Source organism: Phragmites australis, chromosome 13 (genome assembly GCF_958298935.1).
Source record: "Phragmites australis chromosome 13, lpPhrAust1.1, whole genome shotgun sequence".
Classification (NCBI taxonomy): Eukaryota; Viridiplantae; Streptophyta; class Magnoliopsida; order Poales; family Poaceae; genus Phragmites; species Phragmites australis.
The window spans coordinates 21,602,456-21,628,089 of record NC_084933.1 but is presented as its reverse complement, the minus strand read 5'-3'; the positions used below and the strand labels follow the sequence as shown (position 1 = coordinate 21,628,089).

At 48.3% G+C, this 25,634-nt stretch overlaps 1 protein-coding gene across 1 annotated transcript; it reads left to right on the top strand.

Annotated features, from left to right (window-relative positions):
* Positions 1–2,614: 2,614 nt before the first annotated feature.
* Positions 2,615–15,612, top strand: LOC133889530 (probable leucine-rich repeat receptor-like protein kinase At5g63930). Its single transcript, XM_062330018.1, is given in 5 exon segments — positions 2,615–3,016; positions 3,649–6,633; positions 7,691–8,067; positions 14,165–14,969; positions 14,972–15,612. Coding segments are annotated over 4 exon segments (4,620 nt in total). The 5' UTR covers positions 2,615–3,016; positions 3,649–3,722; the 3' UTR covers positions 15,499–15,612.
* Positions 15,613–25,634: the final 10,022 nt, after the last annotated feature.

The window sequence follows — 25,634 nt, the reverse complement described above, 5'->3', positions numbered from 1 at the left end:
CGGTAGAACCCCCCTGCACCCACGCGTACTCCTTCGCATTGGTCAGGGAAAAGCACAGCTGAGTAAAGTAGAAGACAAGAAGTCACCCATCCGTGTGACGGCGTGAGTACCAGGCGGCACACGGCACACCGTCCTTGGGTGCTTCCCCAGAGAATTGCTGCATCGAACACACCCGCACGCGCGTAAGAGGCGGGCATCTTTGTGCGTGATTTCTGTACCTCCCGCTACCACTCGTCCGCGCACCCCGAGGTCGGGTACGTACGAGCGACTGCGCCGCCGCATGCACGAGCACGATGAAACGAGGCCGTGGTTGTTTCTGGGTGGATCGCAGCTGCCCGCGAGCTCAGATTAGCAGCTTTCGCTACTTAGTACTACCACAGTGCCACCTCTCCAGTCCACGCGGTTGCGATGGTCGACTCCTCGTTTTCAACTCACCGCCACCTCCAAATATGCATATGGCTTCCCTTGTCCGCGACCCTAAAAAATCCATCACACGACTAGCTTAAAAGAGCATATTCGATAAACTTTCCATGGACATCCCCAAAGTAGCAAATTCGATACCTTCCTAGCTCGGTGGCCAAACCAGACGCGCTCGAGCTGGCTCGTGAGCGGCTCGATAGCCGACCCAACCAAGAGCACGTAGACACGCAGACAACCTAGATCATAGATGGGCCAGCTGTAAGCCTATGTAAGAGGAATCCTGAATTGATTCTGTCGTTTGATTTGAAGAGTTCCTCTTCTGAGAGAGAGCATCACTACAGCCGTCGACATCACCCATGCACCTGCTCACACTCTCCTCCACCGCACTCCATCTCATCAAGTCGCTCTCGCCAGCGGTGGGCGGGGCCCACCTAATGGCCTCGGCGATCCATCGCTTCCTCTTCAAGGCGAGCCTCCTCCACACAGGCACCCACCTCCCACGGCGCTGCTCTTCGTGTACGCCACACTTGGTCGCCTATGGCACTCACGGGACCTGTTCGACGAAATGCCTGACGCGAGCCTTGTCGCGTGCACGGCCATGGCGTGACGCATAAGACGTCCAGGCAGGCGGCTCAGGCGCTCACCGTGTTTAGGGACATGCTCGCGGAAGGTATCCTCCCAGACAACATGGTCCTGGCGGTCGCACTTGCGAGGTGCCACGAGGTGGGCTCGTCCTCCGCTGCCAAGAACCCTAGGAAGATGGTTCATGCTCACATTGTGACCATCAGCATGGTGCCAGACGTGTTCATGTCCATTTAACTGATATGTAGAAAGCTATGGAGAATGCGACAGGCTGTCCAGCCCAGAGCACGCAAACACACAGCCTCTATGTGAAGCAAACTTAGCTCATTAGCCAAACCGAGCCATCAATAAATCCGAGCTAAGCAAATATTTTAGCTCAGTCACCAATCTGAGCCGAGATTGGTTTCAGCTCGTTTCCATCGGTTCGGTATACGATACAGTCAAATTCTGAAGCCATCGAAACCCGCCGGCCGCCACGCGTTCCGTTCCCCGGCGCCTCCCCTTTCTCGAGGCGGGAACCCGGGCAGGCAGTCAGTCAGTCACGTTGTACTGCTGCCGCCCACTGCTAGCAGTTCGCAATCATCCAGCGGAACGCCCATCCAAATCGATCGGATGGGGACTGGAGAACTCACGTTCAAACGAATCCGGAACCTTCATCCCCGTCAGTGCAGCGAACCACTGTGCTGCTGCCTGCCAACTTGCCCCGCTAAAATCCGAACGCAACCAGAGACTATTAAGTACAGAAAAAACGAGAGAAAATAAAGACCACAAAGAGAGTGGAGCTGTGTAGAGAGAGGAGGGAAGTTGAAGGGCATGGAAGCATAAAGTGAATATGTTAATAAACAATATTATAATTAACTTTTTTATGTCTACTATTATTTTTTCTATGTAAATAATAGTATAAATAAGCTAATGAAAGTGGTTTCACTAATTTTTGAGGTGTGATGGGTCAGTTATGAATTAATCTAGTCACAACACATTTACACAATCATGCATGTTACAATAACTAATTCATGAGTTCATGTATTTTTAAAAGATATAAGATCATGTAATAAGACTAACAAAATTAGTTTCATGATTTTTGGATTAGCAAAGAGTAAACTATGCATTTAACTTGGTTTAACAAATAAAATTTCTCACAGAAAATTTTGAACTTTTTTATGAGTATAAATATTTTTATCATGTAGATCATGTTACAAGGAAGCCAACAAAATTTGTTTCACTTGATTTGAAGCTCAGATGAATTAGTTATTGATTTTACAAGATTGAGCCCTTTTTTAGGTTTTTTGTTGAACTGCGCTGAAATTCGATAAAACCGCTCGATAAATCGAGAAAACCGAACGGTTATCGATCCAAACCGCTCGGTAACCGATAAAATCAAAAATGCGAGAAAATCGCTCGGTAACCGACGCAAAACCGCTCGGTAACCGACCAAAACCGAGCGGTTACCGAGAGGGCAAAAACACGATTTTTTCGCAAAAATTCAAATTTTACCGAATAAATTTTCTCCGAATTTTTTTGAATTTTTGATCGGCAACCACGGTTATCGCGGTTTTTCGTTTACCGCGGAGGTCGGTAACGGTCGGTTTTTTGAACCCTCATGGAACTCAAAAGTGCCGAGTGGGGCCGGGCGGATTAGGACGAAAAGCAAAGGCCCGGAAAAGCAAAAGAGGTGAGAGAGAAAGAGAGGGAGAGAGACCGCCCGCGAATCCGCGATTGCTACGGCCTCTTCCGCAACGAGCTTGAAAGCGTGCTTGCCTGCCATTTCCAGCTTCCAATTCCTTTTCGAAATCCTTCTCCTTTTCTTCTTCCTCTTCCATCCCCTCCCCTTCCGCCTCCTTCCCTTCCTTCCTCCTCGTCGTCTTCGCTCCCCTCCACGACCACGCGCATCCGTCTGTGCACTTCGTCCTCGCCCATTCCTCCTGCCTGTGGATGCGTCCGGGCCCGGGGGTCCGACCCGGCGGCTGCGGCGGGAGCGGCGGCGCGAGGAGGTGGCGGGAGAGTAGAAATCGCGGTGAGTTGAGTCTGCCTGTCCGGTCGCGTCCGCATTATTACTTTGCCCCCTGGTGCTCTGCGCTGTTAAAGTATCGGGTGCTCGCACTGCGCGGAGCGAGCTCGGGGGAATGAAAAGCTCGCGCGCCTTTCGCAGATCTGCTTCGAGGAGGTGCGCGGTGGTGTGCTACTGGGTCCCGGGAGTTCCCGTGATTTGAGGGGAGTTTTGTTTTTCTTTTCCTTGTCTCGGTCCCTCATCGTTTTCCTTTTGGTTGGTTCCCTGCCCTGCCTGTTTCCTCTTTTCTCCTGGAGCGTTGCGATTGCCGATTGGTGAGTGCTCCTGTTTCGTTCGTCAGATGCATTTCTGGTGGGGAATCCGGATTCTAGCTAGTCTGAGTGCTTCTCTGCAGTGTGAGATTCTTGATTTGAGGAGCTGATTAGTCCTTAGTTTGCTACCGGTTTTTAATTCTTTGGCGTGGCTCCTCTGTCTTGACTTGATTTGGTTGCTTGTCAGTGTCAGTTTGTCTGAGAAATGGCAATGCAAAGCTACTTCCTTTGCTTTCAGATAGTTCTGCCTGTTGCCCACTGGGGTCTTTAAAATTCGGAAGCATTTATCTTGTGCCATGTTCTTACAGTTCTTTGCGCCCTGTTCAGGGAGTTGACGAGTCACGGAGATGTGGGAGTCCAGAAGGTTATAGCAAGGTCTTGTCTTGATTTCTCAAGGAAGGATGGAGTACCGGGCTTTGCAGCTCGGCGTGCTGCTGGCCTTTCTACTGGCCGCTGGCTCACAGGGGGTGAACCATGAAGGCTGGCTTCTCCTGGCGCTTAAGAGCCAGATGATTGACACCCTCCACCACCTTGATAGCTGGGACCAGAGGGCTCCATCGCCGTGCGCATGGAAGGGCGTGAACTGCTCGTCGACGTCCAGCCCAGCGGTGGTGTCTCTCGACCTCAAAGGCATGAATCTGTCGGGCAATGTCGCGCCTAGCATTGGCGGTTTGTCTGAGCTTACGTATCTTGATCTATCCCTCAATGGGTTCTATGGTAACATCCCTTCAGAGATTGGGAATTGCTCGAAGCTGGAGGTTCTTAACTTGTACAACAACAATTTCATTGGTACAATCCCCCCTGAGCTCGGGAGCCTAGCTAAGCTGGTCACGTTTAATCTGTGCAATAACAAGCTCCATGGCCCAATACCTGATGAGATTGGCAATATGGCGTCACTTGAGGATTTGGTAGGGTACAGTAATAATCTCTCTGGTTCTATACCTCGTTCTATTGGCAAGCTGAAGAACCTGAGGACTGTTCGGTTGGGTCAGAATCTTATATCAGGCAACATTCCAGTTGAGATAGGTGAATGCCTAAACATTACCGTGTTTGGTCTTGCACAAAACAAGTTAGGAGGTCCTTTGCCGAAAGAGATTGGGAAGTTGAGTTTCATGACAGACTTGATCCTATGGGGGAATCAGCTTTCTGGTGTTATTCCTCCAGAGATTGGAAATTGTACAAATCTCGAGACAATTGCCCTCTACGATAATAATCTAGTTGGTGCTATACCTGCAACAATCGGGTACATCAGGTATCTTGAGAAGCTATACCTTTACAGGAACTCATTAAATGGTACAATTCCATCTGAAATTGGAAATCTTTCTCTTGCGCAAGAGATTGACTTTTCAGAGAATTCCTTAACTGGAGGGATACCAAAAGAGTTAAGCAACATACCAGGCTTGTATTTACTCTACCTCTTCCAGAACCAGCTTACAGGCTCTATTCCTACAGAGTTGTGTGGATTGAGGAACTTGAGTAAACTTGATCTCTCGATCAATTCACTCACTGGCCCAATTCCAGCTGGATTTCAGTACATGAGAAAACTAATCCAATTGCAACTCTTCAACAATATGCTATCAGGCAACATACCTCCAAGGTTTGGCATCTATAGCCGACTCTGGGTGGTGGATTTCTCAAATAACAATATTACAGGGCAGATACCTAAAGATCTCTGCAGGCAGTCAAACCTTATTTTGCTGAATCTGGGGTCTAACATGCTTACTGGGAACATTCCACATGGGATCACCAACTGTAAACCCTTGGTGCAGCTTCGTCTTGGTGACAACAGTCTAACAGGAAGCTTCCCCACTGATATCTGCAATCTAGTAAATCTGACAACAATTGAGCTGGGTCGGAACAAGTTTAGTGGCCCTATTCCTCCTCAGATAGGCAATTGCAAATCTCTGCAAAGGCTCGACCTTACAAATAATTATTTTACGTCAGAGTTGCCCCAAGAAATAGGTAATTTGTCAAAGCTCGTTGTCTTCAATATCTCATCTAATAGACTAGGAGGAAACATACCATTGGAAATTTTCAATTGTACAACGCTGCAACGCCTTGATCTCAGCCAGAATATCTTTGAAGGTTCATTACCAAAAGAAGTTGGTGGACTGCCACAGCTGGAGCTGCTATCCTTTGCTGATAATAGGTTATCTGGACAGATACCGCCTATTCTTGGTAAACTTTCACATTTGACAGCACTTCAGATTGGTGGCAATCATTTCTCCGGTGGAATACCAAAGGAGCTGGGCTTGCTCTCGAGCTTGCAGATTGCCATGAATTTGAGCTATAATAACCTCTCTGGCAACATACCATCAGAGCTTGGTAACCTTGCATTGTTGGAAAATTTGTTTCTCAACAACAACAAATTGACAGGTGAAATCCCAGCTACATTTGTAAATCTGTCCAGTTTGCTTGAGCTCAATGTTTCCTACAATGATCTCACTGGTGCTCTCCCCTCAATACCGCTTTTTGATAATATGTCTTTGACCTCCTTTATTGGAAATAGAGGACTATGTGGTGGACAACTTGGTAAATGTGGATCCCAGTCATCTTCTACTTCCCAGTCATCCAATTCTGTCAGTCCCCCTATGGGCAGGATCATTGCAATTGTGGCTGCTGTTATTGGAGGGATTTCACTAATTCTTATTGCTATTATTGTGTACCATATGCAAAAACCACCAGAGACAGTAGCTCCCTTGCAAGACAAGCAATTTTTTTCAGCTGGGTCTAACATGCATGTTTCTGCTAAGGATGCATATACATTTCAGGAATTGGTTTCTGCTACAAATAATTTTGATGAGAATTGTGTTATTGGAAGGGGTGCTTGTGGAACAGTGTACAGAGCCATCCTGAAGCCTGGACAGACAATTGCAGTAAAGAAGCTTGCTTCTAATAGGGAAGGGAGCAACACGGACAACAGTTTTCGTGCAGAGATCCTGACTCTTGGAAAGATAAGACACCGCAATATTGTGAAGCTGTATGGTTTCATCTATCACCAGGGTTCCAACCTTCTACTGTACGAGTATATGTCAAGAGGCAGTCTTGGTGAGCTACTTCATGGGCAATCATCTTCTTCACTTGATTGGGAGATACGCTTCATGATAGCACTTGGGGCTGCTGAAGGTCTCTCATACTTGCATCACGATTGCAAACCTCGCATCATCCACCGTGATATCAAATCCAATAACATATTACTTGATGAGAACTTTGAAGCTCATGTTGGTGACTTTGGGTTGGCAAAGGTGATCGACATGCCATACTCAAAGTCAATGTCTGCAATTGCAGGTTCTTATGGCTATATAGCCCCTGGTAAGTCTCAGGTTTAAATGACATCGGGTTCTATGAACTACTGTTCCATGACTACTGCTGCTTTATCTCTTTTATCTACTTTACTCGAAGCTGTTGCCAGTCAAACTTAAGGCTACTAGATGTGGTGTATCCATATATATAGTTTACTCAGGACCAACGTTCAAAATGTATGCTAGAATTTGGTTTGTTGGAGTGGTTATTAACTGGGAGTTACTTAACAAATCTTATTATGTTGATTTTACCACCAAAATGGTTGATGAAGAATCTTGTGAGCTTATGCTGTCATTTAGATTTATAATTATAAAATCAACTAGGCGGATTGGCGCGCTTACGCTGCGCCCTTTTTTTTCACAGAACATGACAAAAGAAAATATCTCAATATTTACTTATGAATTTATCAATATTTAACACATTCACTTAATTATAGGGAAAACAGTAGTACTTTCATGTATACACATAATTTTAACATGTAGACAACAGTAATACGAAACTAACAAATTTTGTTTCATATTTTTTGAGTTTTATATATTTTTCTTTGTATTTTAGATTATTTCAGTCAATTTATTAATATAACTAATATTCCTGTTGATATTTTTTTGGAATTTTCCGAAAATAAAATTATATTATATGTGTAAATATATGTATATGTATACACATATATACGTACATACATATACGTATACATGTACATATACGTGTATGTATACGTATCTGTATCTGTATATCTATACATATGTAGGGTCCACTGCTACAGTAGATACCGTGTCCAAACAAGTGAGAGCGCTCCAAATCTTGGAGGGATAATATATGTTATAGACTAGGCAATGCTTCCTCAAATCTTAGTGCGTGTGCTTGTGCAGAAGGGTTTCCATGTTTTGGTGATTTTCAATGTTATCTCAAGATCCTGAATTGTTAGCTGAGTGCTATTCGTTTCTACTTGCTGTTTCACCCTTGTGCCAAGCATCCATATACTGGTTAAATCCTTTTCATTTTGTGCAAGTAACTACTTGCAGATGTTTAGTATGAAGTACTAACCAAGTTCTTCTCTTTTGATCAGAATATGCATACACCATGAAGGTTACTGAAAAATGTGACATATATAGCTATGGCGTCGTGCTGTTGGAGCTGCTAACTGGGCGTGCGCCTGTGCAACCATTAGAATTGGGAGGTGATCTGGTAACGTGGGTAAAGAATTACATCAGGGACAATTCTTTGGGTCCTGGGATCCTTGATAAAAATTTGGATTTACAAGATCAGAGCGTTGTCGATCACATGATCGAGGTTATGAAAATCGCCTTGCTATGTACTAGTTTGTCTCCATCCGAGAGACCAGCGATGCGGCATGTTGTAGTTATGCTAAGCGAGTCTAAAGATAGGGCAAGGGTGAGTTCTGCATCCTCACCTGCTTCTGATCATTCTTCGAAGAAGGATAACTCATGATGTATTTATACGTGTTCAATTAGTCAAGGCGATACCCTTTTCTCCTTTTTACTGATAGTAGGATTTTAGCAATCTGCATTCATTCTTTTATGTCAGTATTTTTCTAGTGAGATAAAATTACAGTTCATACAGTGTCATCTTGTATGTTGGTTTCTGTTGCAAAGGTAGTACCTTCAGAGTAACAGAGAGCATTTGAACCAGAGCTCTTCCTGGTGCAGTAGCTGCCTCTTTACTTCAGCCTGTTTCTGAGTTTTACATTTTTCATCTTACCCTGGAGATGTTCATTGTTCAATTCTGAAACACTCATCGACTAATCGCACTAGGTCTCTGGTGTTTCAGCTAGTTTCTGCGAATTTTTTAATATTATCTTTTTGTACGGAAATTTCAAAAAAATTGCACAAATTCGAAAAATTATAAAAATAACCCACTGATGTGAGATAGTTTAGCGAAATCTAGTTTTTGCACAATGAACTAGTTAAATATGATTTTTGTTATTTCAATACGTGAAACTAGATTTTTTGCTCATTAAAATATATAAAATATTTTTATGGTACCGTGGTGCAAAAATAGTGTTTTGGCACAACCATAGGATGAATGGTACTAGTTAGGATTTCATTTTTTTTTTCTTCCCTCATTGTCTATTTGGACAGGACGGTTACTATACTTTAAAATTCACAATTTTTTTTCTATAGGTCTTATAATTCATGAAGAATCCATTTTAAAAGGATTCATCTCAATACCCCATGCAGTTTTCAAAATAAAAAAACTCCAAAAAAAAAACTACTTTTAGAGCTTCTAGATATTTTTAAGGCTCAAAGAAATTCTCAATGTTAGAAAATTCACTAATATTTTTCGTATAATAATTTTTAAAATTATTTTCAACCCTAGGTTATTTGGTGAAAAAGTGAGTTTCTTTGCAATGCTCTATTTATATGTATTTTTATCATTTTGTGTGATATATTTTTTAATTCAATTTGAATTTAAACATGTACAAATTCATCCAAACTCTTATGGAATTTATATAAATATGAATGTGCACAATTTGGAGTGTGACATCAAATAAAAAATGAAATGTCGGTAATCGAACAAGTACTTGCACAAAATTACATCGAACGAAAAGGGTTACATACAAAAAGTTGGAGGCCAAGTTTATAGCTTCAAGTGATCAACTTGCAAATGTTTTTACGAAGTCGCTGCCTACACCTCTATTCAACGGGTTAAGGAGCAATCTAAACATGGCGCTGTCCTGTCCAGATTGAGGGAGGATGTTTAAGAGTTTGATTTGTATTATGCTTTCTTATCTCTAACCAAGTACGACTTATCTCCAATGAAACACAAACTCCTGTATAGATAGAATTGAGAGATATAGTTGTATCCGGTTTAAACTCCCTGTAGCATGTCTATATATTAGCATGGAGGTCTCGTGAACAGGCTTACGACGAAATCATTTGTTTCACATGATTCATGTATAAGTTCATTTAGGTTTATCCTAAGTCAATCTTTTTTTTTTATCTTTGACTATAACAGATAAAAAATCAGCTACTTGGGTTGGGGCAGAGGAGGAGGTGCTTCCCTCTCAATTGTTGGTGCGGGGGATAGATGATTATGGGATCTGAGGGGAGGCGATCGATAATAGTTCCGACTGGTAGGCGCGCCGCTGACGCAATGGTGGGGAGCATCATTGGCAGGTGCAGGAGGAGAAGAGCCATGACAACGGGTGTCGTGAAGGTCTTGTACTACCCGGCAATTGCTGTAGCTAGCTACCTGTGCCTGATCAAGCTTCATTCTCGATTGGTTCTTGTGTTCCAAGGATAGATACATACATGGGCCTATATCTATATATAGTAGCAAGTGACTTTCTAGATGCCTCGAGAGAAGAGTGATTAGATTGCTGCTTAATACTGTGCGGACTAATTTGGCATCACTAACTCTTGGAGTATTTTATCATTTGCCATGTGATAATGCTACGTGATAATGCGATGATGATGGCATTGCTGCTTAATTGAGAAAGGATGTCCGATTGCCGATATTTTCATTCGATGTAATTTTGTGTAGGTACTTCTCCGATTATCGACATTTTATTTTTTTATTTGATATCACACCCCCAAATTGTCTATATTCATATTTATATGTATTTCATAAGAGTTTGGATGAATTTATGCATGTTTGAATTCAAATTGAATTAAAAAGATAATATCACATGAAATGATAAATACACATATAAATAGAGCATTGCAAAGGAACTCACTTTTTTACCAAGCAAATTAGGGTTAGAAATAATTTAAGAAATTATTACGCCATATGAGAGGAATATTAGTGATTTTTTTTCTTCAGATTTTTAGGAATTTCTTTGAGACCCTAATATTGCTAGAAGTTCTAAAGGTAGCCATCTTTGAAGTTTTTTATTTTGAAAACTGCACGGGGTATTGCGGTTAATCCTTTTAAAATGTATTCATCATGAATTATAGGACATATAGATTTTTTTTTGAATTTTAGAGTACAGCAACCTCACTATCCAAATGGAGAAAGAAAAAGTAGAAAATTATATTCCTAGTGGGTACTGTTTATATGACCCATTTTTGCAGTACAATCTCGCAAAAATATTTTCTATATTTCAATGAGCGAAAAATCTAGTTTTTGTGCATTGAAATAGCGAAAATCATATTTTCGCTAGTTTATTGTGCGAAAAATTAGATTTCGCTAAACCATCTCGTGACAGTGGGTTACTTTTGTAATTTTTTGAATTTGTGCAATATTTTTTAAAATTCTGTAAAAAATATTATTAAAAAAATTCCTAGTTTCTGCATCCTTCGCATGTTTTATTTGCAATGTTAGATGTATTGTAACAGTATTGTCCGGTGTTATCAGCGCCCATAACAAGAGTCACAAATTCACAAGTTGCTTGCCGTTTAGTCACAGGACAATGCATATGCAGACATGGATGGATCTATGCCATCTTCAACTGTGACGAACGAGCCTCTACGAGGCATTCTGTTGAGCTTGACGACCAGTAGAGCATGAAGCTCCTTTTCGTTGCTGCTGGAGTGCTAGTGGGCACAGAGAAGTAGGGAAACGAGCCGGTCCTGCGCGCCAATGGACGGCGCCTCTCCAACTAACCAGCGCATCAGCATCAGCCATCGTCTGACTCACAGTGACAGAAACAGCTGCTGCATCACTCGCCTGCCTCCGCATTTGAGCGTGCTCCACGTCTCCACCCACCCAACCTGCCATCACCATGACGGCGGAAGCAGGGGAGAGACCGCACATCGTCCTCTACCCCTTCCCCTCGCACGTGGTCATGTCCCCGCCTTCCTCCACCTAGCCAATCTCCTCCGCACGCTCCTCTCGGGCCTTACAGTCATGCTCGTTGTGACAACTTCTCTCCACGCCACCACCTCCACGATCCCCGTCTGTCATCCCCATCGCCTGCAACCACCACCGCACAATATCCACGTCGCCACCTCCTCTCCCTTCTATTTAAGCAGTGTCCGAGCCCACCCTTCTGTTCCACATCCCGTCTCGCCATCCCTCCAAGTTGAAGCTTCGTTGTCGCCGTCATCTTCATCCTCTCCGGCAGTCAAGCGTCCTGTCATTGCCCATCACCCTCGACTTCGCTCCAGCCTTACCGTCGGCATCTACAACACCGCGGGCGCGCTACGAGGCTTCCCTGACCCCCAGCTCCATTTCCCCATCGTCGAAACCTTTCCTTCGCTGACCTCTCGCCGTCGATGTTGTCGCCACGCCTCTGCAAGCCGCCCTGCCGCCCACATGTGCCCCAAATGGAATCCATATCCCTCAGAAAAGCTCTCTGCCGCTCGTTAGAGCTCCTCGGCCACCGTGGCGTCATACCGCTCATCTCCAGCTTCTACGCCACTGCACGCCAGCCACGCCGCCGCCTCGATCCGCCGGAGCCCAGTGAGCCCTCCCTCAACAACCCGATCTTATATGTGCGGCGTTGATTAGTGCCAAGATACCCCTCTGCGAACCAATAAGAAACCGCAATGTAGGCTCATAATCCCAGACAGATTATGTAGCCCATGTCAGCGCCAAGCAAGCGTCACGTCATCATTTTGTGCGATGTGGCGGTCCAGTCAGCATTTTCTTGCCGCGAGCATCCCGGTCAGCGATGACGTCATCGTTGTGCAGTAAATAGGGTTTCCTTTAGAAAATAATTCATCAAAATAGAATATTCCAAAAATAGGTTTTCTTTTAATAGAAAAATTCTAGAAACTGTATGATTTAAATAAATGTTTGTAATAGGTTTTAAATTTTGTTTTAATTCTAAAATAGTTTTAATGTTAGAATAAACATTTTTATTTTGGAAAATAGTTTAAAAATCTAGAATAATTCTAATAATGTTTTATCTATTTTCTTTAGGAAAATAAATACTTTTAATATGTTTTGTTGCTTATAAAATTATTTTTAATTCTAGAAAAATGTAAATAAATTCTTAAAAACATTATTTAGTTTTCTGATGAAAAATAATTATGAAAATTTTTAAATAAATGTTTTAGGCCTTTTAAAAATTAATTCTAGAAAAATATTTTTTATCGTTTTTAGCTGTTTAAAAAATTATTTAGCGTATCTTTCATATCATAGCTTCGATTTGGACGATTCTTATGCCTAAATCATTCTAAAATCGTAACCTAGCTAGCTTTAGTGTTTGTTGGTTGTGTTAGCTTTATTTTATGCTTGTTCTTAGTGTGTTGTTCTCTCCGTGTATAGACGATTATGTTCTGGAGCCGTTCAAGAATATTCAGGATCATAACTTCACTGACTTTAAGCAGCATTTCAGAGAAGGCAAGAGTTATTATCACACTAACCCAATTGTACGAAAATGCGTCTTTTTATTTTTATTGCATGCTTGTTAATATGAATCCTATGACTAAGGTTTACTAGATTCTTTTATGATTATCCTTATCGCTTGTGCTGTACTTGTGTATCGTGGATAGAATTTCTTAGTTGTACTATCAAGTTGAGTGATTTAAATGTTAATATGTCTAATGGTCTATGTAATATGAACCGGTCTGGTAATCTTTTTAGCAACATAGAATATAGGGATTCTTTGGCAGGAGGTGATATGATGATGGTGCGTGGTATGCATTGTGGGTTGGTGGTAGTACCTCTTTGGAATCTAAGGACCAGTTTGTGGAGCATCTAACCCAGCATAATAACACAATCATGAGGTTTATATGGGTACGATCTGACTAGTTAATTAGACATCATTCTTATTTTGTGTGCACCAATTGGCTGTTGAGTGGCACCAGAGGGGGTCTCTGCAGTGGATGTAATCTCTATTAGCGTTGAAACTTTAGTGGGCGAATATAGACTAGGAGGAGCTTTGTAAAGGGCTTGTATTGACCCCGACTCTACACCTCGGAAGTGTGAAGCAACACGAAAATCATGACTCGTGAGTAAAGTGTGCAACCTCTGCAGAGTGTAAAACTGATATACCAGCCATGCTCACTGTCAAGAGCGTCCTTAGATTTTTTTCATGATTAGTTGGAGATCTTGGATGATTGATTATGGTAGTCAGGTGGTGGTGATCCGATGAGTTAGTAGCTGGATATGAAATATCTGGTGATATTGGTAATCGGATGGAATATGATGATCTATTTCTTGTAAAGTCTTAGTGTCATACATAGTAAATAGGGTGATGTACCTTTTTTTAATCATATATTAGTGTGATATAGATACAGTAAACTTGAGTCAAAACTTTCTTACCTTAAGCCCTTATGTCATACTTTTTTCACACTTACTGAGTACGATATATACTCATATTTTCTATTTCTAATAATAAATATTGCTCACTTGAAGAATTACACAAAGATCAAATAAGCTGAAAACTACAATAGAGACAAAGCGTCATAAGTTGCGTTGCACCTAGTCAATTTCTTATAGCATGTCTTAAAGTTTTTGTTAGAGTTTTTTTTAATTCTTCCACTGTTGTTTAAAAATCTGATATTTATTTTAATAAAATTATTTTTATATGATATATTATTATCATCATTAATAATATTACTACATGTATGATAAAATTTATCTTAATATATATATGTATATAATTTGCATCATATTTTGACTTTTCCTATGTAAAATCGGGTGTGACACTCGTCTCCACGCCGCGCCCCCTGGCGTCCCTCCCCCTCAGCCTCCCGCCTCGCCTCTCAGCCGCCTCCACGCCCTCCCCTTCTCGTCCGCGGACAACGGCCTGCTCACCGGCGCCGAGTCCCTCTGCGACCTCCACGTCCACCAGTTCATCATTATCTTCAACGCCTCCGAGTCGCTCCGCCACGCGTTCGACGAGTTCCTCTCCGGCATCCGGTCCCCGGTCTGCGTCATCGCCGACGCCTTCTTCGGCTGGACCGCCGACGTCGCGCGCGCGCGGGGCGCGTCCCACGCCGTGTTCTGCTCCGTGTGGGAGCACCTCCCGCATGCCGTCACGGCGGACGATGAGTTCCCGCTGCCCGACTTCCCCGACGTCGTCCTCCACCGCACGCATATCCCGAGGTACATGCTCGCCGCGACCGGGGCGGACCCCTGGACGGCCTTCTTCCGGCGGGTGATCTCCTTCTGCCGCAAGACCGACGCGCTTCTCGTTAACACCGTCCAGGAACTTGAACCCGCTGGCTTTGACATGCTCAAAAGAAGATTCGGCGTCCAGCCATGGCCGATCGGGTCAATCGTCGCAGAGCCGACTCCGTCGGACTCGACGGATGACACCGGCATCATCCAGTGGATCGACGCGCACCCGCCGCACTCGGTCATCTACATATCCTTCGGCTCGCAGAATAACATCAGCGCGGACCAGGTGACGGAGCTGGCGCCGGGGCTGGAGACTAGCGGTCGCCCCTTCCTCTGGGCCGTCCGGACGCCTCTGGGATCCGACGCGAAGGGCGGTTCAAGCCCGAGTGGCTCCCGGCCGGCTTCGAGGAGCGGACGGCTCGGGCCAAGACGGGGATGCTGGTGCGCGGGTGGGCGCCGCAGTTGCGGATCCTGGCGCACCCGTCCACCAGCGCGTTCCTGACCCACTGCGGGTGGAACTCCATCCTCGAGAGCCTCTCCCACGGCGTGCCGCTGATCGGGTGGCCGCTGGGGGCCGAGCAGTTCTTCACCGCGAAGCTGGTGGCCGAGTGGGGCGTCTGCGTGGAGGTGGCGCGCGGGAACCTGGAGAGCTCGGCGGTGGCTAGGGAAACGGTGGCCGAGGCCGTGCTGACGGTGATGGGGGGGGGGGGGACGGCGAAGGGCGAGGAGATGAGGGGGAAGGCGGGGGCGATCGCGCGCGCGATGGCGGCCGCGTTGGAGCCGCGCGGCGGGTCGGCGGCGGAGGGCTTGGAGGGGTTCCTGAGATGCGTTGAGACGTCGATGCGCCGAGATGCCCACTTTGAGATTGGTGCGGTGAGAAACCAACAGCCAGTTTTGTAACGTGTCAGCCGTGTGTATATGTTGCATAATATTGGGTTCAAATGATTGGAAGCCGTAGAAATTGTTGTTCCTGGGATACACATGTCTAGTCTGAAGGGAATTCGTGACGCCGGTGAGAGATTCTAAAAAAGACGAGGTCACCATAAAAAAATAGAGCTTTCTAAAAAGTAATATTAATTTAATAAAAATTACAAAAATATTATTTATTTTTTAAAAATTCGAAAGTAGTACATGTTAGCAAATCAATGACCGTTAAGCCACCTGTCGCCAAATCAATAGTACAGGTGACCTATTGACAATTGATGTGCTGACATATATTATTTTGCAATTTTTTGAAAATGTATAATATTTTTGTAATTTCCATTCCAAAAATTTGGAAATGGAGCCCACTGGTAACTTGATATTTTCCAAATAAAAAAGCAATCAGAACGACCGTGTAGCTAGCTGCAGGTTTTTTTAAGCTAGCTAGCTGTGGTTGATGCTTCGGGGTTACGCCCTCCGTTGAGGGGGCAGCTTTAATAGTTATAAATAACAGTTAGTTTTTATTATTATGTCATACATAGATAAAAGAGAGAAGTGGATGGAATGAAAATAGAATTGATATGAAAGCAATTTTATAGAGTTAGTTTTCGAATGAGAAAAAAATAAGAGATAACTCTGAGTATTATAAGGTGTGGAAAATTAAAAATGAAACTTTTAAAAAGTGTACCGAGAGAATTTAAGAAGATGCCCTATGGCAGCTGGATAAACAGTGCTAGATTCACCACTCAGTTTTCTCCGACCAGCCTTTTCTTTTTTTGAGACGCTTGAGCCTGACGAATTCCTAGTTTCCTTCGAAAGGAAAGAAGCATGCCGTCATCGAGATTCGAGCGGGACATGCTGATGCCTGACGGTACCTTTCAAGGCTAGCTGCCAGCCTGGCACTGCCGAAAAAGCAGCATCGGCAAGCTCCTTCCAAATTCCGATTCGGTGACCGGATTGATGCGCTGGGGTAATTGATGAGGCACTACGTGACATGGCTACAGTCGACATGTACAAATCTATGGTAGTGCAGGCCTGCAGCTTATCACGTTCCATGCCCCAAAAGACCGTATTACTGACAAAACAAAGTCAGGCAACACACAGACTATATTACTAGTTTGGTTTCGTCGCCTGGCGAGATCTTTCATATTGGCCGGATCAGAGGCAGTGAGGTCTTATTAGTTTACAAGTGAATGATTGCTCGAGTGTAGCGTTAGTTGTCCCTTGACGGGATAAGCTGATGTGGAGTATTCTGCTGAAAGCAAACCAAGGACCGCCACCTTTTCTTATCCGGACCGGACGACTCCTTTTCAGTGGCAGTCTTGGAGCAATTAACAAGCAACATCTCTGTCCTATTGTACCATTGCTTTTGCCATTCTTTTGGTACCAGTCTGCGTATGAGAATGGAGAAGTTCTTCTTTCCCTTTGCTTTTTGCTTTGAACGACCAGAAGCTCTTCTTTTCGGTAAAGCTGCAGCGTGGAGGAAAGGAGTGCGTAGTTAACTGCAAACCAGATCGAACAAGGCATCTTCTCCGAAATGGAAGAAAACTGAATAGATCGGAATTCACTGAATAGTATTTGTACATCTTAATTTGTCTCAGCGGTAGAGGTAAGAGAGGAAAAGGCTTGTTCCTGGGCAACTTATTATTTGTCCATGTTGGGGCTTGCAGCCAAGTTTTCAGAAGATTCTGAAAGCCACCCCAAGAGCAACAGTGACTTATCCAAGAGGTTCCAGCTTCCAGGTATCGACCCCAGTTGCTGGACAGAACAGCGACGATGCTGTGGAAAAGACGGAGGAGCAAGCACAACACTTCGATGTTTTCACAAATTCGTCGCAGCCTGGCGCAGTTTGTGCCCAGAATCAGCTCCAGCAGGTAGATGTGAGGCGCCCGTCCGCCCCGGGTCGGCGGCCACTATTCCGCACTCTCATCCGTCTTGCACGGGCCTCTCGTCCGACGACGACAAAACGCATGAAAGCGCGCAACGTTCCACGCTGTCCGCGGCTCGCGCCGTTCGGCCATCCAGTCCACTCGTTCCGTCCCATCCGCAGCAGATGAAGCCCCGTTCACCCGCCTCAGCTTTCGTGCGGCGCGGCGCGGCGCTGACCGGTGGCTTTGCTTGGAATTCATCGGGCCCGGCTGTTCGAAGACCATGCGTATGCGTGGTGGTGGTGGTGGACGCGGTTCCTCCGTATAATTGCACGGCTCGGTAACATAGTCGTTGAGATATTATGCATCAGTGGCTTCACGCATCAGCGATGAAGTCACGCGTACCTTCTATTATATCTCCAGTGGTAGTACGGGCAGCGATAGCGATGGACGGATTCCGGGATCCGCGTCTGTACGGCTGGCTGGCTACACGTACGTTGTGGAACCCGTCAAGGGAGCCCGACCCGGCGTTTGATGCTTTGACCGTATCATGCTGTAGGTCTGTAGCTGTATGGGTACAAGGATTCCGACGTACGAGCATACGCACGGCGCGCGACGGGCCATGCCTCGCGTTTGCTGTACAGCATGCAGCTTGCAAGCCATAAAGGGTTTCGTACGTTTCGTGGCTAGACGTTTAACCTGCTCACGTTTATTTGGTGACGGTGCAGCATCAATGTGTGACTTCTTCTTTCTTCTCAACAAACTAGTCATCTTAGCGGTAATTCTTCTACTAATATTTTGTCATTTTCCCGTATCCTCCGTCTCTTCCGATGCGTGGCTGAAATCGACTTTCCGCCACACCTTTGCCCTCCTCAGGGCGGATTCAGAATTTTAGATTAATGTTGTCACCATCGACTCTCAGCAACAATTATGACTTCTAATAAACTAATAATACATATGAAAAGAAAAAAATTAATAACGGTAAGCAATAAAGTTAAAGAGACCAACCGATTTAGATGAACCCGCGTAGTAATACAGACATCCAGTCATTAAGCAATGCATATGTAGTTAACCAATGTAGAGATACTCATATAACTATAATTCAAAAGCTCAAAAGGCAACATCAAAAGTGAAATGTGGAATAACCTGAAAACACATAAATGCAACATGTCATGATAATTTATATTTAATAGTAGTACTAAGTAGATGTAAAAATATTCTTTGCACTGGTGGAGTGGTGCTTATCTCTTATAGAAGTATTTTACATTTACGATATTCCATATTTTGAAAGCAATCTGTAATAACATTGTTTGGGATTGTAGCTAGAAAGGCTACCTCGACAAAACAAATGATGCAATCATTCATAAACTTGTTATGAATACTATTTCATAGTATCGTCTTCACAATTGACATTGCTGAAAAGCGTCTCTCAAATGATGCGGTGGCAACATGCAAAACAAGTACAAGCTTTAAAAGCCAGACTAAAGGAAAAGCAAGGTATTTCTTTGTATCCACCATCAATTTTTCAAGTTCAGTAATGATGTTCAAGTTCAAAAATCTTTCATCAGCTTGTACATTGTTAATGTATATCTGAAGCTCATGAGCAAGGTCCTTCAATTGAACTGAACTAAAATCATCAGGATAAAGCTTAGCTAATCCCATTAAGTTCTCCAATTTAAAGTCACCAAAAGAATTCTTAGGATTGAAAGCAGCCATGTAAGCAAGCAAATTAGAATTTGTTTCACTAAAGCGACCATTGAACTCAATAAGTAGCAAGTCCACAATAGTGTTTAAATAATCCCATTTATAATGTTGGTAATTAGTGCGGTTTGTCTTTGTCGGTGTATTTAGAACCAGGGGTCCCTAAGTCCCGAGGCCAGACCGGCCGTCCACCACATATCACCACCCTGCAAGATAGGTAGAAACAGAGTGCTCGGGAGAGAGTGCTCGGTCCCCCGAAGGTTCGCGCAAGCTCGTTCAAAGACTCGAAGGGCCCCGTCGTCAGGGTGTCATCCAGTCAAGGGCCCGATGCCGCATTTAATAGGCGCGCGTGGCCTGACATTCTGACATCCTGACATTCTCGGCTGCCCACGCCCCAGTGTCAGACCCTGCCATGCAATGGCAGGGGGGCGTGGGTCCATTAAATGCACGGGTCCCGTCCCGTTTTCGCCTGCGCGCCTCGGGATAACGTCTCCAGAATCGAAGCGCTCGGCCTGCCACCCTGCCCTGGCAGGAGAACAAGACAGGGTGGGCGCACCGGGCACCTCTGAGGCTGTCCGGTGGGCCCTTTTCAGAGCACCCCGAAGCTTCCGCAGCGGCTGGTGGTCGAATGCACGCCGCCTTCCTCCACCGCCCCTGTCACTTCGCCAAAATGAAATGATTACGCCTTTCTCCGTGGCACCTGGGCATTCGCGTCCCCTCTTTCCCATTCAGGATATGTCGAGGTCGGCGCATCTATAAAAGGAAAGGATGGAGGACACCGAAAAAAAAAAGGAGAGGAGAGTCAGTCGAAGAACAAGAAAACAACAGCCCCCGATCGCAAGACGATCAAGAGACCAGCTAGCTAGAACATAAGAGCCTCCAGCTCTTTGTAAACAGCTCTCCTTGGAGAACCAGATATATCCTTGAAGGATCCCCTTCAAGGATAGATATAACACTCATACAGGAGTAGGGTGTTACGCTCCCGCGCGGCCCGAACCTGTTCAAAAACCCGGTGTACCCGCAAGCCAGCGCATTTACTTCCGTTCCCGCTTTTTTCCCGTACAAGCTTTTCTAGGATCATCCCCCCGGCCGAATCTCTAAAGAGGGGTCTCTCGGGATCCCTGCGACAGGAGTTCACTCTCCGACAGCTGGCGCGCCAGGTAGGGGGGAATATCCCTAGATTGTTTGTTTCCCTTTTTTCTCCACAGGAAAAGATGGCCGGTGGGCACCGTCTCCAGCGTTCCGGCTCCACTTCCAGTAACGGAACGCCGCCCCACGATCAAGAGGTTTTTCCCGCCCAAGGGGATCAGGGCGCTGGGCCCATCAGCGCCGCCGCTGCCGGCGTGCTCTCCGACCCCCAGCAGATGGTCGGGGCCCCGGCCGCTAGGTCCGCCTCTGGATCACGTCGAGCGCCGCCCCGGCGCAGGCTAGCTTTTAGTGAGGCCAGCCCAGGGAGCGCCTTGCTTGCAGCGCAAGCCCTCCTCAGGCACCCTCCCATTCGGGCCACGCCAAACACTCCGGAAGGCCGGTGGATGCAAGATATCGCCGCTTTGGTCGGCACCGCTCGTCGCCAGGTGCAGGTCGAGAGCCCTCGCGCCACTTTTCAGCGCGGTGCCGCCAGAGTCGGCTCCTCAGCGGGCAACACCCGCACGGGCGGAGGGGCCTCCAGGCGGAGCGCCATCCCCCAGGACGTATCCGAGGCCCGGGACCTCCGTTTGCGTCTCGACGAGCGAAGGGGCCACGAGGATGCCCGGGTCACTCTCGAGCGCCAGCGGGAGACCCGGCAGGGGGTTGGGGCAGAGGACCAAGCTTCCTCTCTCCCGGTCCACGACCACCGGGGATCCCCGGCTCGCCGTTCCTCTCCACCAAGAACCCCCGCTCGTGCTGCGGGGTACGGCACCGGTTGCCGTGCCTTCACCACCGAGCTCCGTCGGGTGAGGTGGCCTTCCAAGTTCCGCCCCGAGCTGCCGGAGAAGTACGACGGGTCCATCGACCCCGTCGAGTTCCTCCAGATCTACACGACGGCCGTCCAAGCGGCCGGAGGCAGCGAAAAGGTGATGGTAAATTATTTTCATGTTGCCTTGAGGGGTTCCGCCCGCTCCTGGCTTATGAACTTACCCCCGGGATCTATCAGCTCCTGGGACGACTTGTGCCACCAATTTGTGGCCAACTTTCAGGGTACGTTCGCACGTCCCGGGCTGGAGTGCGACCTCCACGCCGTCCAACAGCAGGAAGGGGAGACGCTGCGTCGATTCATACAGCGTTTCAGCCAGGTTCGCAACACTATTCCGCGAGTGGCCCCCCATGCTGTTATTGTTGCTTTTCGGCAGGGCGTACGTGATGAGCGGATGCTCGAGAAGCTAGGTACGCACGAGATCGAGACCCCTGCGGAACTTTTCGCACTGGCCGATAAGTGCGCCAAAGCTGCGGAGGCCAGGGCATGGCATGCTCCTCGCCCCGCTTCCGATCGACCAAGTTCTTCCCGCTCTGATAAGCGGGAAAAGAAAAAGAGGAGGAAGCGCGAGGCTGCTCCCGTTGAGCTAGCCCAAATCCCCGCTCACGGGGAGCCACAAGAGCCCGATCGCCGGCAAGAGCGTCGGCCGGATGCCGATCGGCGCCCCGTCAGGGCCCCTGCTCGGGCTCCTTCTCGGGCCTCTGCGCCCGCGAGGGCCCCAGCGCCGGCTAGGGCGTCAGCTCCAGCAAGAGCCCCGGCCCCTGGCCGGGCTCCTATTCCCGCGAGGGTCCCCGCTCCCGCGGGGCCCGAGCCAGGTAAATGGTGTCCCATACACCTGACCAGATGGCACGACCTCACAGAGTGTCGTACGGTCAAGGGACTCGTGGAGCAGCGCCAGAGGGAGCGCGACGAGTCTCGCGGGGGAGGCAATACCGAGGTCATTCCCAACAATGCCGAGCTCGGCTTCCAGGAGCCCGAGCATGCGGTTGCCTTCATCGACGGAGGCGCCTACACACCCTGCTCGCGCCGTGGCATCAAGGTCATGCGGCGCGAAGTATGCTCGGCAACCCCGAGCGAGGAGGCCGCAAGACCCCTGAGGTGGTCGGATGCTCCGATCACGTTCAGCATGGCCGACCACCCCGTCAGTACTGCAGCTGTGGGGCGGCTACCTCTGGTCGTATCTCCCACTGTCTGCAATGTCAAAGTCGGCAGAGTGCTGATCGACGGTGGTGCCGGCCTCAACCTCCTTTCCAAAGAGGTTTTTGAGAAGCTGCAAGTACCTTCCCGACGCCTAAAGCCGTCGCTCCCCTTCTGTGGAGTAACGCCCGGGCACTCCCTGCCCCTCGGGCAGGTTGAGTTGCCTGTCACGTTCGGGAGCCGGGACAACTTTCGTACGGAGTGCGTCCTCTTCGATGTCGCGGAGCTCCCTCTCCCCTACAACGCCATCCTCGGGCGTCCGGCGCTCGCCAAATTCATGATGGCCGTGCATTATGCATACCTTACGGTTAAGATGCCCGGCCCCGCAGGCTCTATCTCCGTGATCGCTGACTCCGGTGGCGCTGTCTCCTGCGCCGAACAAACCTACATGGCCCTAGTCTCAGCGCAAGCCGAGGCTGATGGCTCTTCAGGGGGCCCGGGACCCTCTTCATCCAGACCCCGACTCGCCGCCGACACGACTGTTCCAACGAAGGAGGTCAAGGTGGGCGAAGACGCTACCCAGGTTGTCCGTATCGGCAGCGACCTGGGCAGCAAATAGGAAAGCGCGCTCGTCGCCTTCCTCCGGGCTAACGTAGACGTGTTTGCCTGGCAACCGTCCGATATGCCCGGGATCCCTAGGGAGGTGATCGAGCATCACTTGGCCGTGCGTCCGGACGCCCGCCCAGTGAAGCAGAAGGTCCGGCGGCAGGCGCCAGAACGCCAGGAGTTTATCCGCGAGCAAGTCCGCAAGCTCCTCGACGCCGGATTTATCCGAGAAGTTCTCCACCCCGACTGGCTAGCAAATCCAGTCATCGTCCCGAAGGCCAACGGCAAGCTTCGCATGTGCGTGGACTACACCGACCTTAACAAGGCTTGTCCTAAAGATCCTTTCCCCTTACCTCGCATTGATCAAATCATAGATTCAACTGCGGGATGTGATCTTTTATGCTTCCTAGATGCAAATTCTGGGTATCACCAGATTCGCATGGCCGTAGGGGACGAGGAAAAAACTGCTTTTACTACCCCGGTGGGGACTTATTGCTACATGTCAATGCCTTTCGGCCTGCGCAACGCTGGATCATCCTTCCAGCGCGCCATTCGTATCACACTTAACTCGCAGGTTGGCCGCAACGTCGAGGCTTACATCGACGATCTCGTGGTCAAAACCCGAGACCGCGCCACCCTGCTCGAGGACCTTGCCGAGACTTTCAACAGTCTCCGCTCTACCCGCCTCAAGCTCAACCCGGAGAAATGTGTCTTCGGGGTCCCGGCGGGCAAGCTCCTTGGTTTCTTGGTCTCTGGCCGAGGAATCGAGGTCAATCCGGAGAAGATCCGGGCCATCGAGCAAATGCGACCCCCGGTTCGACTCAAGGAGGTCCAGCGCCTCGCCGGCTGCATGGCCGCCCTCGGGCGCTTCATCTCTAAGCTCGGGGAGCGGGGGCTCCCCCTCTTCAAGCTTCTGAAGAAATCCGGTCGTTTCGACTGGACGCCGGAGGCTGAGCAGGCCTTCCGCGACTTAAAGAAATACCTTACCTCGCCACCCGTTTTGGTGGCTCCTTCTCAAGGTGAGCCCCTGCTGCTTTACGTTTCGGCCACTCCTCAGGTTGTGAGCGTAGTATTGGTGGTGGAGCGAGACGAGTGTTCAGGGCCGGGTGCTGGGTCCCAGCTCCCAGAGGCCCCCGATCACTCACCTGTCCTCGTGGCTCCCCCGGAGCGAGGAGTCGAGCCCGAGCACACTGCTCTTCCTAGCCAAGGAATCGAGCTCGAATGCCCGGCCAACCCCGACCATACCGCCGACCCTGGGAGCTGTAGCAGCCCCCCGGGTGGGGCCACCGTCCGGGCCCGCCGGGCACAGCGACCGGTGTACTTCGTCAGCGAGGTCCTCCGGGAAGCCAAGACAAGGTATCCTCAGGCTCAGAAGCTGCTCTATGCCGTGCTCGTCGCCTCCCGGAAGCTGCGCCACTACTTCCAGGCGCACAAAATCTCAGTGGTTACCACTTATCCACTGGGACCCATTCTCCGAAACCGGGAGGGCACCGGGCGCGTTGTCAAATGGGCAGTAGAGCTGGCGGAGTTCGATCTACACTTCGTTAGTCGCCAGGCAATTAAAAGCCAGGCGCTCTCCGACTTCTTGGCAGAGTGGACGCCCGTCCCCTGCGTCGACCCAGAAGAGTTTTCTGCCTATCCCGGGCGCGACGCGCCCGGGTACTGGGTCATGCACTTCGACGGCTCCCTCTCGCTGAAAGGCGCAGGGGCCGGAGTGGTTCTCACCTCCCCAACGGGTGAAGAGCTCCGGTACGTCGTACAGTTGCATTTCCGCGCATCCAACAACATGGCGGAGTATGAAGGTCTCATCGCCGGCCTCCGGGCTGCGGTGGGGCTCGGGATTCGTCGCCTCCTGGTCAAGGGGGACTCCCAGCTGGTCGTCAACCAGGTCTCCAAGGAGTACCAGTGCACGGATCCTCAAATGGCGGCGTACGTGGCCGCAGTCAGGAAGCTCGAGAAACGCTTCGATGGCCTCGAATTACGGCATATCCCTCGCCGCGACAACGCTCCGGCCGACGAGCTCTCTCGCCTGGCCTCATCACGTGCGCACGTCCCTGCCGGAGTCTTTGAAGAAAGACTCGCACGGCCTTCCGTCCTGCCTGCCGAACAGGATGAAGGGGAAACCTCGAACTCAATTCAGGGGACCCCGGCGGTGCCCTCAGTGGGAAACCCCGTCAGGGCGCCGCCGTCCGGCGAGTGCGCTGTGCTCACCGAATGTTCTCAAGATGCCTCGTGGATGTCTGACATCCGAGGGTACTTGAAAGAAAGGTTCCTACCCGAGGATGAGGCGACTGCCGAAAGGGTTGCTCGGCAGTCCAAACGCTATGCCATAGTAGACGGGGATCTCTACCGACGTAGCGCAGGAGGTGTCCTCCTAAAATGCATCTCTCGGGTAGAAGGCGGCGATCTTCTCGCTGAGATCCACGAGGGCGAGTGCGGTGGCCATTCATCGTTCCGCGCGCTGGTCGGGAAAGCCTTCCGGCAAGGTTTCTACTGGCCCACAGCTCTCCAGGATGCTTCCGAGCTGGTTCGGCGCTGCAGGGCATGCCAGTTCCATGCAAAGCAGATTCACCAGCCCGCTCAGGCTCTCCATACCATTCCCCTGTCATGGCCTTTCGCGGTCTGGGGTTTGGACATTTTGGGTCCATTCCCCCGAGCAGTCGGGGGCTATGCATACCTATATGTCGCTATCGACAAATTCACCAAGTGGCCGGAGGCAGTCCCAGTCATCAAGATAACCAAAAGCACGGCGCTCCAGTTTGTCCGCGGTATCACTAGCCGCTTTGGTGTCCCCAATCGGATCATCACCGACAACGGCACCCAGTTCACTAGTGCCTTGTTCGGGGACT